Source organism: Papaver somniferum, chromosome 1 (genome assembly GCF_003573695.1).
Source record: "Papaver somniferum cultivar HN1 chromosome 1, ASM357369v1, whole genome shotgun sequence".
Classification (NCBI taxonomy): Eukaryota; Viridiplantae; Streptophyta; class Magnoliopsida; order Ranunculales; family Papaveraceae; genus Papaver; species Papaver somniferum.
This window is the reverse complement of record NC_039358.1, coordinates 198,113,419-198,128,609: the sequence shown is the minus strand read 5'-3', so window position 1 is coordinate 198,128,609 and position 15,191 is coordinate 198,113,419. Positions and strand designations below refer to the sequence as shown.

The 15,191-nt window shown below is 37.0% G+C and overlaps 4 protein-coding genes across 12 annotated transcripts; all 4 read left to right on the top strand.

The window, feature by feature from the left end:
• Nucleotides 1–1,572: 1,572 nt before the first annotated feature.
• Nucleotides 1,573–4,721, top strand: LOC113311498 (protein DETOXIFICATION 27-like). The gene is made up of 8 exons (XM_026560333.1): nt 1,573–1,903; nt 2,023–2,564; nt 2,774–2,860; nt 2,957–3,013; nt 3,643–3,881; nt 4,005–4,123; nt 4,310–4,396; nt 4,517–4,721. Exons 1-8 carry the CDS (start codon nt 1,643–1,645, stop codon nt 4,565–4,567), a joined length of 1,443 nt encoding a protein of 480 aa, XP_026416118.1. The 5' UTR covers nt 1,573–1,642; the 3' UTR covers nt 4,568–4,721.
• LOC113311507 (protein DETOXIFICATION 27-like) lies at nt 4,376–7,809 on the top strand. The gene is made up of 10 exons (XM_026560343.1): nt 4,376–4,396; nt 4,517–4,628; nt 5,064–5,789; nt 5,883–6,424; nt 6,514–6,600; nt 6,685–6,741; nt 6,822–7,060; nt 7,142–7,260; nt 7,363–7,449; nt 7,542–7,809. The coding sequence occupies exons 3-9, from the start codon at nt 5,547–5,549 to the stop codon at nt 7,438–7,440; spliced, it is 1,365 nt and encodes a 454-aa protein (XP_026416128.1). The 5' UTR covers nt 4,376–4,396; nt 4,517–4,628; nt 5,064–5,546; the 3' UTR covers nt 7,441–7,449; nt 7,542–7,809.
• LOC113311474 (protein DETOXIFICATION 27-like) lies at nt 7,540–10,917 on the top strand. 4 transcript variants are annotated; one of them, XM_026560314.1, is made up of 8 exons: nt 7,540–7,630; nt 8,903–9,444; nt 9,545–9,631; nt 9,718–9,774; nt 9,855–10,093; nt 10,179–10,297; nt 10,385–10,471; nt 10,575–10,917. In XM_026560314.1, the coding sequence occupies exons 2-8, from the start codon at nt 8,909–8,911 to the stop codon at nt 10,629–10,631; spliced, it is 1,182 nt and encodes a 393-aa protein (XP_026416099.1). In that variant the 5' UTR covers nt 7,540–7,630; nt 8,903–8,908; the 3' UTR covers nt 10,632–10,917. The 4 variants fall into 4 exon arrangements, with proteins under 4 accessions (XP_026416099.1, XP_026416110.1, XP_026416096.1 ...); XM_026560325.1 differs by having other exon boundaries at nt 7,566–7,630; nt 8,907–9,444; XM_026560311.1 differs by lacking the exon at nt 7,540–7,630 and adding an exon at nt 7,956–8,816.
• LOC113311516 (protein DETOXIFICATION 27-like) lies at nt 10,418–13,583 on the top strand. Of its 6 annotated transcripts, XR_003341596.1 has the most exons (6): nt 10,418–10,471; nt 10,575–10,663; nt 11,136–11,533; nt 11,627–12,812; nt 13,094–13,180; nt 13,253–13,583. XR_003341596.1 is itself a non-coding variant. In XM_026560350.1 (4 exons), the coding sequence occupies exons 3-4, from the start codon at nt 11,246–11,248 to the stop codon at nt 12,311–12,313; spliced, it is 975 nt and encodes a 324-aa protein (XP_026416135.1). In that variant the 5' UTR covers nt 10,418–10,471; nt 10,575–10,663; nt 11,136–11,245; the 3' UTR covers nt 12,314–13,583. The 6 variants fall into 6 exon arrangements, 1 of the variants encoding a protein (XP_026416135.1); XR_003341592.1 differs by having other exon boundaries at nt 13,094–13,583; XR_003341594.1 differs by having other exon boundaries at nt 12,880–13,583.
• The last annotated feature ends 1,608 nt before the right edge of the window (nt 13,584–15,191 follow it).

Below are 15,191 nucleotides of genomic sequence, written 5' to 3'. Positions count from 1 at the left end.
TTACGGTTGAAAAATCCTAGCCGAAACATAACCTCTGTATTTTCTTGCGATTATTAGAATTACTAACGACTAGAAAATCCTAACCATAAGCACCATTTTCCGATTTGGAGATAAATAAATTTCTTCAGAAAGTTCTACGGCTGAGAAATCCTAACCGAAACCCAACCTATTCATTTTTTGTTTTTTGATTATCATAATCATTTACGGATGGGAAATCCTAACCGTGAGCACCATTTTACGGCTGCGCATTCTAATTTTCCTAACCGTATACATGCTTTTCAGCTAGGAATTCCTATTGTCCAAGCAGTGAAATATGACTTACGGTTGGGAAAATATGAACTCCCAACCGTAAACAGTTTCAAAAATTGATTTTTAACCCGGACTTAATTGGATCAAATCTATTAACCAATCAAAATAAGAAATAAATTGTGAGTTTTTTATTTTTATGATCATCATCTTCATCACTATATGATGGAGACGAAGAAGAGAGAAAAAAGATCAATTTAGTTTCTTTTGTATGATCATCATGATTTACGAAGGAAAAGAAAAGGAGAATAATAGTTAGATTTTTTTTTAAGTGAATAGTTAGATTTGGGTTAAGGATATGTTCCATTTATACACAAAACAATCCCCTTCCTTGCATGATTTCCTCTTCATATCGATAGATATGAGATCTATGGGGCAATTACTTTGAAGTATATTTTGTACCGCGACCCTTTCTATTTGATAGAGAAGGATCCCATGATCCTGAACCGATCTTACTTGGGATCGCAAATCCCAAGTTTGTCTATGAAAAATTGGTCTAATTGTATTAGTATCTAGAATGGATTTCTTCTGTGTGGATATAACGCCTCATTGATAAGCGCTACAAGATCATTAGGCCCCCGACCTACATTTTGGATATTAGAATCCCGTTTTTGTCTTTCATGAGCCCCTAAAATTCCCCTTTTGAAGCCCCAATAACAAGTTCCTACTCATAATATGGTTAAGTCACTGACAATAAGGAAAACTTCCCCAGATATCAAGTTATTTTTCTCTTTATGACTCAATACGAGAAAGATGTTCGATCTTTTTTATTTTTCTCTTTTTTCTGATTTGAAGTCTAACTCGGTTTACACATCTGTTCCTAATATATTTTGTACTTGAAATATTTGATATGTGGATTTAAAAATTTCCAATAACTAGAATTTACTAATGTTTTTTGAGTTAGATTCAGTGAAAAGTAAAAAAGAAAAACAACGTACGAGTCGGCTCGGCGAGAACAAGCCCCACCATAGATGAAAGTGCTGATTGAGGTATAAATATAATGCCACAAAGGCACCATAAACAAACAATAAGCTATAAGAATCGGGGATAATACACTGATCGACTTTTGTATCCCGCGATCCATCTCGTAAGAAAGAACGGGTGGGGTCTCTTCCTGACCTGGTGATTTAACATGGGGTGGGTTTAGGCTAGGACCCACCTCACTCTCGGGATAGAATGCGGGATTTGCCGTAGGCCCAACAACATTTTTAGCCATTCAGGCCTAGACCCAAACTCTTGGAAAATAACTTACTGTATCTACTCCTTCGGTCCTTCTACTCGATCAATAAGTCAAACAGTTGTTTTGGAGAGAGAGAGAACTCAAATCAATTCATCAATGGAGGTTGAAGAAACAAATTCACCTCTATTACTAACAACTGATGAATTGAAAGAAGAATATGGTGGTGATCTTCTTGAAAAAATATGGATAGAATCAAAAAAGATATGGCACATTGCAGGTCCAGCAATTTTCAGTCGTTTTGCGATGTTTTCAATCACAGTCATAACTCAAGCATTTGCTGGTCATCTAAGTGATATTGACTTAATTTCCATCACTATTGTAACCCTTTTCATCATCACCATTAGCTTTGGCTTCTTGGTAAGAACAAACCCCATACCTTCTCAATCTCTTTTGATGATTTATTTTGTGTGGGTTTTGATTGGATTTTGAATTTTGATGATTTATTTTGAGTGGGTTTTGATTGGATTTTGATTTAGTTAGGAGTGGCTAGTGGATTGGAAACATTATGTGGACAAGCATATGGTGCAAAACAGTATCAAATGATGGGTATTTATTTACAAAGATCATGGATTGTTTTATTCTTTACAGCAATTCTGTTGTTGCCCTTGTTTATATTTGCTGATCCATTGTTGAGATTACTAGGACAGAGTAATGAGGTTGCAGAAAAGGCTGGAATCGTATCAATTTGGTTAATTCCACTTCATTTTTCATTTGCATTTCAATTCCCATTACAGAGATTTTTACAATGTCAGCTCAAGAATGCTGTTATTGCTTGGGTTGCCGGATTTGCGCTTCTACTTCATGTGTTTATTAGTTGGTTGTTTGTGTATACATTCAATGTGGGGTTGGTTGGTACTGCTATTACGCTTGATTTTTCATGGTGGGTTACTGTTTTGGGAATGTATTTGTATATGGTTTGTGGTGGGTGCCCTCACACTTGGACTGGGTTTTCTAGTCAGGCGTTTTCGGGACTTTGGGATTTTTTCAAATTGTCAACTGCTTCTGGTATCATGTTAGGGTATAACTTCTTCACCCTTGCTCTTTCAGTCAGTTCAATCCGGTTTTCTGTGTGGGAATGTACCTAATCTGTAGTCATTTTATACCATTTCCTTGTTATTACGTCATTTGTTCTTAAGATCTGTATAAGTCCTTTAGTAGACAACTATTCAGTGAGCTATTTGATTCCGTGGTTGAAGATGGGCTAATTTGTTGTCTTTGTTATTGAAGTTTGGAGAACTGGTACTACAGAATTCTAATCATAGCTTCAGCAAGTCTGAGTAGCAGTCAAGTGGTAGTGAATGCGCTATCCATCTGGTTAGTTCCTTAATATCTTTCACTTGTCTAGTTTTTCTTCTTACTTAAGTTAACTATTTGGTTAATTGGTGAAACATATACTTAACTTGGATGCAGCATAAGCATTTATGGATGGGAGTCCATGATCACACTTGGGTTCTTTGCAGCATCAGGGTATGTTTCATCCCTAGACTTATCATAGACTATTTTTCTTTCATTCAGATGATCATATGCTTATTGCTTGTTAACGGAACTTTTTTTCTTAATAATGATATGTTTACCTAGTCTAGGAGTGCTAAGCAACAATCGCTCTAAATGACGAATTTTATAGATAGTGAAATAACTACTTGTTTAATCTAACTATGTGGCTCTGCGACTAACCATGTTTATCTAGAACTAAAGATTTGGAGGAACTTGGTGACATTTTTAATTTGATTAAGGTAGTTACTAATTTGGTCTTAGTTCTTACAGACCATCTTTAAAGAGGGAAAGAAGGGGTAGATCGATTAGCTAAAAACATGACACTGGGTGGCTTTGGCTCCTCTATCTGTTACCAGTTTTGCTTGTGGTTTTTCCACTTATCGGTTTGGCATTGTCAGTTTGGTTGATTGCCAGGATTTAGACAGTTATGTCTCCCATTCTTGTGCTTAATTTCCTTTCAGACCTTGTTCTCAATTGATGTACCAATTGTCCGTATGTCTCTCTACTTTTTTACACAGTTAAAAATTTAGGTCTGGTGGAACTTCATGCTTATAATATGCGGGTACTTGTTTTGAGGTTCTTTTAATCATAATGAAATGCAGGGTACGAGTAGCATGTGAGCTAGGAGCAGGAAATGGGAAAGCTGCCAAATTTGCGATGAAAGTGTCGTTGGTGACGTCCATTGCCGTGGGATTCTTCTTTTGGTTGATAATTATGGTTTTCAACAAAAACTTAGCTATGATATTTACTTCTACTGCAACTGTTGTTGGTGCTGTAAATGAATTTGCTGCTTTTCTGGCCTTCACCGTTCTCCTCAATTGCATCCAGCCAGTTCTCTCTGGTAAGAGAAGACTGGGACTGAGACCTTCCAAACCATATAATTTTTTTTTCTTTTAAGTTTTATTGCCCATAACAGACCCCAGATTACAGTCTAATGGATATATGTATACTTTCCCAATATTAGGGGTGGCTGTTGGATCTGGATGGCAATCCAGTGTAGCATACATAAACGTAGTTTCCTATTACATCATTGGGACCCCTCTAGGATTTTTCTTGGCATGGTCACTACATCTTGGCATTAAGGTATGTTTCTAGCTTTCATGTGTCAAACTGGTTTTAGATTTTCTCAGCAGTAATATTTGTCTTGACACATGGTTATTGTCTCTAGTTGTTTAGCTGCGTAGAATTTCAGTATTCCTTACTTCACGCCAAATTGTTGAGTACTTTTTTATTTCCCCTTAGTTATCAACTGAAACGAGTTAAATACAGGGTTTATGGGCTGGATTGCTCACTGGAACCGTTGTACAAACTGTGATATTGATCTTCATCACTATCAGATGTGATTGGGAAAAACAGGTAAATCAAAATCTTGGAAAAGTAAATTTGACAAGCTTTTCAAACTCGGCACAGTTCTTTCCTTTAACTTCAGTAATGTTGAGTCTCTCTATGTCTCTTATATTGCATATCTATTCACAGGCTCTGGAAACCAGCATTAGCCTGTACAAATTAAGGAGTCTCAAACAATAGATCCCTGCGGAAAAACAGCCTTTACATTGTTTCTTATCTTTTGTTTGTGCAATCATGCCAGGTAACTCAAAATGTGATTATACTCGTATAGTTATTATTGGTTTGTAAAGCTGAATCCTATGTTTCCACTATAAACTTGGTTTTTTCTTTGTAATCTTTGTGGTTCCATCTCTTTTAAGTCATACAGACTTGGCATATACGCTTGGAACTTCTGGATTCTTCGTGTAACCTACAATGATGATTACTGAGTGGGAAAGGTAAAAGAGTTCTCGCAACTCTACTGACTAACCAAAAAAATTACCAGAGTGCCAATAATGTATTTTAGAAAAGAAAAATCTAATGTCACAATGTAAACCATCATTTTAAAGTCTACTATACCTTTGAAAGGTTTGTAGTGACCGATAGAATCTACTAATTCTTATATTTTTATTATTCCTGCATTCTCATGTTCATCCATTACATTTTCAAAACAGTTTTTTTTTTTTTTTCAAAACAGTTGTTGTTGAGAATGAACCGTATGGCTTCATAGCATATTCAGAACCACCTTTGGTCAACAAATATCCAAGTCGGCTCCATATTTGGGGTGAGGCAATGGCATACCTCCATATGTGTGTACAGGATCGTGCTATCAAGTCGGCTCTTTTATCAGTATCTTCAAAGATATTATTTAAAGATGGATTGATTGTGACATTTTACTGGTCCTGGATTCTAAAGTCAATTATTATTAGTTTCTGTGACACACATATACCTTTTTAAATTATTATTAAAGTCATAACTACTGGTGATTCTCATTTCTTACAACTCTCTCTTCCACAAGGGAGGATCTGGGTTGAACTACATCAATCAACCTAGATTTTTCGTCAGGCAAGGGCTTTTAGTTGGTGGGAAATAAGTCTTTGCATGCAGAAGAGTAAGAATTTGAATTCCCAAAAAGAAAAATGAAGAATGATGCAGTTCGAATGGAGGAAGAGAGGAAGTAATGAGGCCATTGTTGGATGGAAATAATGATTATCATGGTCAAAATAAAAATGATTTAGCGAAGAGGGTGTGGATCGAATCAAAAAAGTTATGGCATATTGCTGGTCCGGGTATATTCAGTCGTATATCTGCGTTTTCTATTAATATAATCGCCATATCCTTTGCTGGTCATTTGGGTAACCTTGAGCTTGCCTCAATTGCCATTGCCATGAATGTGTTTATGGGTTTCAGCTTTGGCTTAATGGTATACAGGATAATACTCTCAATCTGGTTCAACGATTCTTTTTTACTCTTCAGCAGTCTCTTGATTTCTTCTGTTTCTGTGTTGTTTAATTAGTTAGGAATGGCAAGTGCATTGGAGACATTGTGCGGCCAAGCATATGGAGCTAAGAGATACCATATGTTAGGGATTTTCATGCAACGTTCATGGATTGTTCAGTTTGTCACCGCAATTTTACTGCTACCACTTTACTTTTTCGCTTCACCAATTCTTAAACTACTGGGTCAGCCAGACGATGTAGCTGAATTATCAGGGTTACTGAGTTTATGGTTGATTCCCCTTCATTTTGCATATGCTTTTCAATTCCCATTACAACGATTTCTTCAGAGTCAACGTAAGGCATATGTTTCTGCTTGGGTTTCTTTGTTTGCTGTAACAATTCATATTTTAATGAGCTGGTTATTTGTTTACAAGCTTGGTGTTGGTGTAATTGGATCTTGTATCACTGTCAGTATCTCATGGTGGATCATAGATTTGGGATTATTCTTTTATGTTTTTTGTGGGGGTTGCCCTGAAACTTGGGGCGGGTTTTCCACAGAAGCCTTTTCTGGTCTGTGGGATTATTTCAAACTCTCTGCGGCTTCTGGGATCATGCTGTGGTATTTTTCTTATCTTCAGTCTGTATTTTTCTTTTCAAAATTAGTACCTGTTCGGCCGTATATGTTGGTACTAAACTGGAAATGTTCAGCTTGGAGATATGGTACTACAGAATACTGACGTTAATGACAGGGAAATTAGACAACGTCAAAATTGCGGTGTCAGCTCTGGCGGTCTGGTGTGTATTACTATTCTGAGTTTATGTTTTAAATCTCCAAATATTATTCGTAATTTGTGATTTTCAAATTTAATGAGTTTACAGTATGAACATAAATACATGGGAGATGATGATTCCACTTGCCTTCTTTGCTGCAACTGGGTAATTTTCTTTATTTTGATCTTTTGAACTTGTAAACAGGGTTGGTTGTGAGTTTGTGTAATCCACTGTTAATGTATCAGGGTAAGGGTCGCAAATGAGCTTGGAGCAGGGAACGGTAAAGCTGCGAAATTTGCCTCCATCGTTTCAGCCACCACTTCTATGATTATAGGCCTCTGCATTTGTACCCTGATAATGATTTTCCATGGGAAGTTATCTTTTCTTTTCACCTCGAGCGATGTTGTCATCCAAGCAGTTGATCAGCTAACACTTCTCTTGGCCATCACTATTCTCCTCAACAGCATTCAGCCGATTCTCTCAGGTACGTATGGACCAAATCTATCCCATTTATCATAATTAAGACACTACTGGCACAGATTAAATTTGTTTCTTCGATAAACAGGGGTAGCTGTTGGATCAGGATGGCAGGCATCAGTAGCCTACATAAACCTCGGATGTTACTATGTAGTTGGACTTCCTCTTGGAGTTACTCTAGGATGGGTTTTGCATCTAGGTGTTGGGGTATGTACTAGCCACTATTTCATATAGAAAACTCATTTCAGCGAAACGGATTCACTTTCAAAGCCTCAAAGTTCTGAAACATGTATGCATCTAAATTTACAGGGTATATGGAGTGGGATGATAGGTGGAACCGCTGTTCAAACCTTGATTTTGATTATAATGACCATGAGATGTGATTGAGATATGCAGGTGATTTCTTGTCCATAACTGTGTGGAATGTCATTCGATATCACTCACTTATGTGTATATTTCTAATTGCTGTTTTTTTGTTTAATCTAAAGGCTGAAAAGGCAAGCCTGCGAATGAGGATGATGGCGACTCCATCTTCTAAAGCATAGACAGTATCGCCTTGGTATAGCAGGGCAGCCAGGTCTGCAGCTAAAACTTCTTGGAAATATACAATTTCTTTTTGCAAAAACTTGCTTGTTGCCCAAATGAGATATTGCATACTGTGAAATTCGTTGAATGTACTAAGTCGGACGAGTCAATAACAATTATAATCCGACTCCGAGTTGGAAATGCCAAATTTTTAGTGTTAATGGTCTGATATCTAAGGTTTTGGCAAGCCTCAGCTTATATGAGTTACTCGACTCGAATATGAATGAGTCGGAAATCAAGTGAGTCTGTTAAAACACCCTCCACTAGGGTTCCAGTAACAAAAAATTAAAATCCTCCAATATTAGTACAAGTTGGGATTTGAACCTCAGGCCTTTTGGAACACCAACCGTGTTATATTATTTTCTTTTCAAAGCACATCCCCGTTTCAATCTTCAACAGTACCAACCGTGTTCATTTTATATTGCTTCTCTGGAACAATAGTTCTTTTTCTTTTTCTTTGTAGTTGATGAGAATGAACTGTATGGTTTCATAGCGTATACAGAATCACCATTGGATATATAGGTAAACAAATATCCCATATTTGGGGTGAGGCAATGGAATCCCTTAATATGTGTGTACATGAACGTGTGCTATCAATTGAGCTCTTTCAAGTTTCAATGTTTAACCAGTCTTTTCAAATATATTATTTAAAAATGGCTTGATGATGATATTTTACTGGCCTGGGGCCCTGGAATCTAAAGTCAAACTATTATTATTTTTTGTCTTCATGGATATTTTATTGAATCAATTCGTAACTAATGATGATTCTCATTTCTTACAACTTGCTCTACCACAAAGGAGGATCTGGGTTGAACTGCACCAATCAACCTGGGTCTTTCGTCAGTGAAGGGCTTTTAGCAAAAGAGTGAGAATTTGAATTCCAAAAAGGAAAAATGGAGAATGGTGTAGTTTCAAATGGAGGAAGAGAGGAAATAATGGGGCCATTGTTGGAGGGAAATAATGGTTATCATAGTCAAAATGAAAATGATTTAGTGAGAAGGGTGTGGATTGAATCAAAAAAGTTATGGCATATTGCTGGTCCTGGTATATTCAGTCGTATTTCTGGTTTTTCCATTACTATAATTACCATAGCCTTTGCTGGTAATTTGGGCAACCTTGAGCTTGCCTCAATTTCCATCGCCATTAATGTGTTTATGGGTTTCAACTTCGGTTTAATGGTATGTAGTATAATATTCTTAAATCAGGTTCAACAACTCCCTTCTGCTGTATTTTGATTTCTTTTGTTTCTGTGTTGTTTAATTAGTTAGGAATGGCAAGTGCACTGGAGACACTGTGTGGCCAAGCTTATGGAGCTAAGAGATACCATATGTTAGGGATTTTCATGCAACGTTCATGGATTGTTCAGTTTGTCACCGCAATTTTACTTCTACCGCTTTTCTTTTTCATTTCACCAATTCTTAGATTCTTGGGTCAGCCAGACGATGTTGCTGAACTATCAGGGTTATTGAGTTTATGGTTGATTCCACTTCATTTTGCATATGCTTTTCAATTTCCATTACAACGATTTCTTCAGAGTCAACGTAAGGCATATGCTTCTGCTTGGATTTCTTTGTTTGCTGTAACAATTCATATTTTCATAAGCTGGTTATTTGTTCACAAGCTTGGTGTCGGTATAATTGGATCTGCTATCACTATCAATATCTCATGGTGGATTTTAGATTTGGGATTATTTTGTTATGTTGTTTGTGGGGGTTGCCCTGAAACTTGGGGCGGTTTTTCTACGGAAGCCTTTTCTGGCCTGTGGGATTATTTCAAACTCTCTGCGGCTTCTGGGGTCATGTTGTGGTATTTTTCTTATTTTCAGTTTTTATTTTTCTTTTCAAAATTATTACCTGTTCGACTCAGTTGTGGCCTTATTTGATTGTACTAAATTGAAATTGTTCAGCTTGGAGGTTTGGTACTACAGAATACTAATGCTAATGACAGGGAAGTTGAACAATGTCAAAATTGCGGTGTCAGCTCTGGCTGTCTGGTTAGTATTCTTGTTCTGAGCTTATGTTTTAAATCTCCAAATATTTTTTTCTAATTTATGAATATGTTTTTCTGAGGAGTTTACAGTATGAACATAAATTCATGGGAAATGATGATTCCACTTGCCTTCTTTGCTGCAACTGGGTAATTCTCTTTATCTTGATCTATTCAACTTGTAAAGAGAGTTGGTAGTGACTTCGTGCGCTTCGCTGTTAACTGTTCAGGGTAAGGGTAGCTAATGAGCTTGGAGCAGGGAATGGTAAAGCTGCAAAATTTGCCTCCATAGTTTCAGCCACTACTTCTATGATTATAGGCCTCTGCATCTGCACCCTGATAATAATTTTCCATGAGAAGTTATCTTTCCTTTTCACCACAAGCGATGTTGTCATCCAAGCAGTTGATAAGTTAACATTTCTCTTGGGAATCACAATTCTCCTCAACAGCATTCAGCCGATTCTCTCGGGTATAGTATGGATTGACCGCTACTATATCCCTTATATCATTACAAAGACACTGGCGCTGATTGAGTTCGCTTCTTTGGTAAACAGGAGTTGCTGTTGGATCAGGATGGCAAGCGTCAGTAGCCTACATAAACCTCGGATGCTACTATGTAGTTGGAGTTCCGCTTGGAGTTACCCTCGGATGGGTTTTCCATCTAGGTGTTGGGGTATGTACCCAGAAAACTCATTTTAGTTAAAAGGGTTCACTTCCGCAGCCTCAAATTTGCGACATATTTATGGATTTACATTTACAGGGTATATGGAGTGGGATGATAGGTGGAACCGTTGCTCAAACCTTGATTTTGATCATAATGACCATGAGATGTGATTGGGATTTGCAGGTGATTCCTCGTTCGAAATCAGTCATTTTACTGTACTATATGTCATTCAAAATCACTCTCTTGTTCGAATATTTCTAATTGCTCATTTTTATTTAATCTAAAGGCTGAAAAGGCAAGCTCGCGAATGAGGATGTTGGCAACTCCATCTTCTAAAGCGTAGACAGCATCACCTTGGGAAAGCAGGAAAGCCAGGTCCTCTAAAATTTCTAAGAAATAAACAGTTTCTTTTTGCACAAACTTGCTTGTTACCCAAATGAGATATTGCATACTGTGAATTCACTGAATGTACTAAGTCGGACGAGTCGATGACAATTTTTACCCAAATGAGATATTGCATACACGTCAAATTTTAAGTGTAACTAAGCAACTTTTTTCAATTGATATCCCAATATTATCCCAAGTTTGCTCATATTAGCATGCATTGAAAATTCTTTTTATTCTGCTCATATGGGATGAACTGTTGGGATTTTGAATTTGTGGTTTGGTGGTTTTGAAGTGGGTGTCTGCAGGAACTTGCTATCAAGTCAACTCTTTCAAGTTCGACCTGTCTTTTCAAATATATTCTTTATAAAATGCTTGACAATGAATCTTTACTAACCTAGAGTCTAAAGTCTAAACTAATATTAGTTTCTGCAACATACGTATGCATTTTTGTCCAAAGCAGTTTAATGGGGACTTTATTGAATCAAATCATAACTTGTAAAAGGGAGAGTATTGAGTTAATAGATGTTGGCAAGCAAAAGATCAATGAGAATTTGAACTCCAAAAACGAAAATGGAGAAAGGTGTAATTACAAATGGAGGAAGAAGGGAGGAAAGATTGGGGCCATTGTTGGATGGAAGTAATGGATATCATAGTCGAAATAAAAATGATTTAGCAAGGAGGGTATGGATCGAATCAAAAAAGTTATGGCATACTGCTGGTCCTGGTATATTCAATCGTATTTCTGCTTTTTCCATTACTGTTTCCACTCAAGCCTTTGCTGGTCATCTGGGTAACCTTGAGCTTGCCTCAGTTGCCATCTCCATTAATGTGTTCTTTGGTTTCAGCTTCGGCTTAATGGTACGTATATATTATAATATTCTCAATCTGGTTCAACTTTTGTGCTCTTCAAGCTCTCTCTTGATTTCTTTTGTTATTATGTTGTTTAAATAGTATGGAATGGCAAGTGCATTAGAGACATTGTGCGGCCAAGCTTACGGAGCTAAGAGATACCATATGTTGGGAATTTTCCTGCAACGTTCATGGATTGTTCAGTTTGTCACCGCAATTTTACTTCTACCGCTTTTCTTTTTCATTTCACCAATTCTTAGATTCTTAGGTCAGCCAGACGATGTAGCTGAACTATCAGGGTTATTGAGTTTATGGCTGATTCCACTTCATTTTGCATATGCTGTTTCATTCCCATTACAAAGATTTCTTCAGAGTCAACTTAAGGCATATGTTTCTGCTGGGGTTGCTTTGTTTGCGGTAACGGTTCACATTTTCATGAGCTGGTTATTTGTTTACAAGCTTGGTGTCGGTATAATTGGATCTGTTATCACTGTCAGTATCTCATGGTGGATTATAAGTTTAGGATTATTTTGTTATGTTGTTTGTGGGGGTTTCCCTGGAACTTGGGATGGTTTTTCTGTGGAAGCCTTTTCTGGCCTGTGGGATTATTTCAAACTCTCAGCAGCTTCTTGTGTCATGATGTGCTACTTTTCTTATTCTCAGCTTTACTATTTCTCGATTCATTTTTATTTATTTTTTTGCCTGTCCGACTCTGTTGTGCGGTTGTGGCCTTATGTGATGGTAACCGTTAGGAAGTTGAAAATTTTCAGCTTGGAGATTTGGTACTAAAATTGCGGTGTCAGCTCTGGCGGTCAGGTGTGTATTTATGTGCTGATCGAGCTTGTATTTCAAATCTCCGAATATTTTTTTTAAACTCATTATGAATACGAATAATGAGTTTTCAGTATGAACATTAATTCGTGGGAAATGATGATTCCAATTTAATTTTTTGCTGCAACTGGGTAATTATCTATTTCTGGATCTATATTGAACTTATGAAAAGGGTTACTTGTAAGACTTGGTATTTCAGTGTTAGCTTATATTATCAGAGTAAGGGCTGCAAACGAGCTTGGAGTAGGGAATGGTAAAGCTGCGAAATTTGCCTCCATAGTTTCAGGCACCACTTCTATGTTTATAGGCCTCTTCTTTTGCACTCTAATAATGATTTTCCATGGGAAGTTAGCATTGCTTTTCACCTCGAGCGATGTTGTCATCCAAGCAGTTGATAAGCTAACATTTCTCTTGGCCGTCACAATTCTCCTTAACAGCATTCAGCCGATTCTCTCAGGTATAATTTTACCTCTCTTATCCCATTATAGACTAGCGCCAATTAGGTTCGTTTCTTCTATCAACAGGACTAGCTGTTGGATCAGGATGGCAAGCATTGGTAGCGTACATAAACCTCAGATGCTACTATGTAATTGGACTTCCTCTTGGCATTACCCTTGGATGGGGTTTCCATATAGGTGTTGGGGTTATGTACCATTGACCATCATTTCGTCTAGAAAACTTATTTAGTTAAACTGGTGCACTTTGAAAGCCTCAAATTTTCGACATATAAATTTACAGGGAATATGGAGCGGGATGATAGGTGGAACTGCTGTTCAAACCTTGATTTTGATCATCATTACCGTTAGATGTGACTGGGATATGCAGGTGGTTCCTGGTTTGAAACTATGCTATATGTAATTCAATATCACTCTCTAATATTTTGTTAAAAGTCTATAGGCTGAAAATGCAAGCTTGCGGATGAAAATGTTGGCAGCTCCATCTTATAAAGCATAGTCATAGACAGTATCACCAGTTGAGCCTTGGGAGAGCAAGGCAGCCCGGGATGGAGCTAAAATTTCTTGGATATATTGCTATTTAGTTTTGCGCAAACTTGCCTGTTGCCCAAAAGAGAGATTGCAGATGCATACCGTTAAAGTAAAATTTAATACATGTACAAGTTAAATTCAATAGATGTACCAAGTCGGACTGAGTCAACGGCATGTTTAACCCGATTCAATGACTTTGTTCATGGCTGCAGACTCCTTTATGGATGGGTTTATCTTAAACAACCGAGACAAATCACGTTGGCAAATCCTATTATAACGTTGATAACTTTGTATTGATGTGGTTGGTGACCAAAAACCATAGCTAAAACCAATTACAAATTAATCCTTCTGTGTCAAAGATAAAAAACTGAACATATCATTTTTCATGAAATGTAGGTAGTATCATCTTTTCTTTTTTATTTATACTAAAACTTAGTCATCATCAATATCCCTTCTACTTCTTTCATGATAACTTGAAATATGCCCTGGACAACATTCTGGTAGAGCATAGTAAAACGAAGAAGAGTCTTCATATTTTCAGTTTGTATTTCAACGTTGGTATGTTGCATTTCTTTGGCGGGGTGAACAGAAAGTCTGATCCTCCTGTAACTCCCAACTCTCCATTGTGTCCGGGATATTCTCTAGTCCCAACCATGTTTCCTGTAAAGTCCCAAGCAGTTAGAACAGTATAGTGATGAAAAGATTCCAGGTCTTGCAGAGTACAAATTTTAATCGAGATTCCAAATTCTCCTCTTGGAGTAATATGAGGTGGGACTTGAATACCGGATTTATCTTGAGCAGAATAGAAGACATTCTCCCTTTGGAGTAATAGGAGGTGGGACTTGAATACCGGATTTATCTTTAGCAGAATATAAGACATTGTTTAGAATGTAATATTGTTGGTTATGTACTCTATAATAAGAACATATATGTTGTTGCATGTTCCGAGAAGTTTTCATGGTATTCAGAGAGGTGTAGGTATGTATGATTAAAGATATGATCACACCTAGCTTGCCAGATAAACCAACAAGTAGTCGCATGAGTATAACCGCTATGCATAGAGGTGTTCTCTGTGAAAAACCAAGAGTTCAACCAATCCAGAAGTTTGTGTCAGAATCAAAATTCACATGATTTGTCCCTTAAAGGTGATGCCAGACTAGGTTTCAGCATGACATATTTAGGAACATTATTGCACAGCTTGCAGAAAGAGTCAATGTAGTGCAAGATACTAGTTCTTTTAGCATTAGTGGGGAGGATACCTGTTAGAGTATCACTCGGTAGAACTCACAAGTTCTGCTATCGAGCTTGTTGTCAATGTTAGATGAACAAAACTATATCTTGATTTTTAGTCTACTAAAGTCAAGTCTCGGACTAGGATTAAAGTATGGTAGTTGAGTATTATTAGACATCACTGAATTACCCTCGAAGATTAAAGTCTGGAGAAAAAATAAAGACATTTGAGATAACTTCATCAACAAAATGGTATGCGAACACTGAACTATCCTATTTACTCATGCATTTACCATTATATCTTATGAGACTGTGTCGTATGATTTTAGTAGATTTAATATTGCGAAGAAGAAATTTAGAGTTCAAATAATGGATGTTATAGATCCTTAGCAATAGTTGGAACAATTCACAAACTAATGTTTTGATCATTTGAAAATGGTCCAAGCAATAATGCATTCAATATATGGATACTAGAATGTTTCAAATTATTTATGTGTGAAAATGAACTGCTTGATAATAGGTAAACATATTTGTATGTTTTTACCAAAGTCAGTCTGAATTCCGCACTGTAAAGGTTTGCCAACCCTTTTACATCTGGGTTCGGGAATTAGGGTTAATTC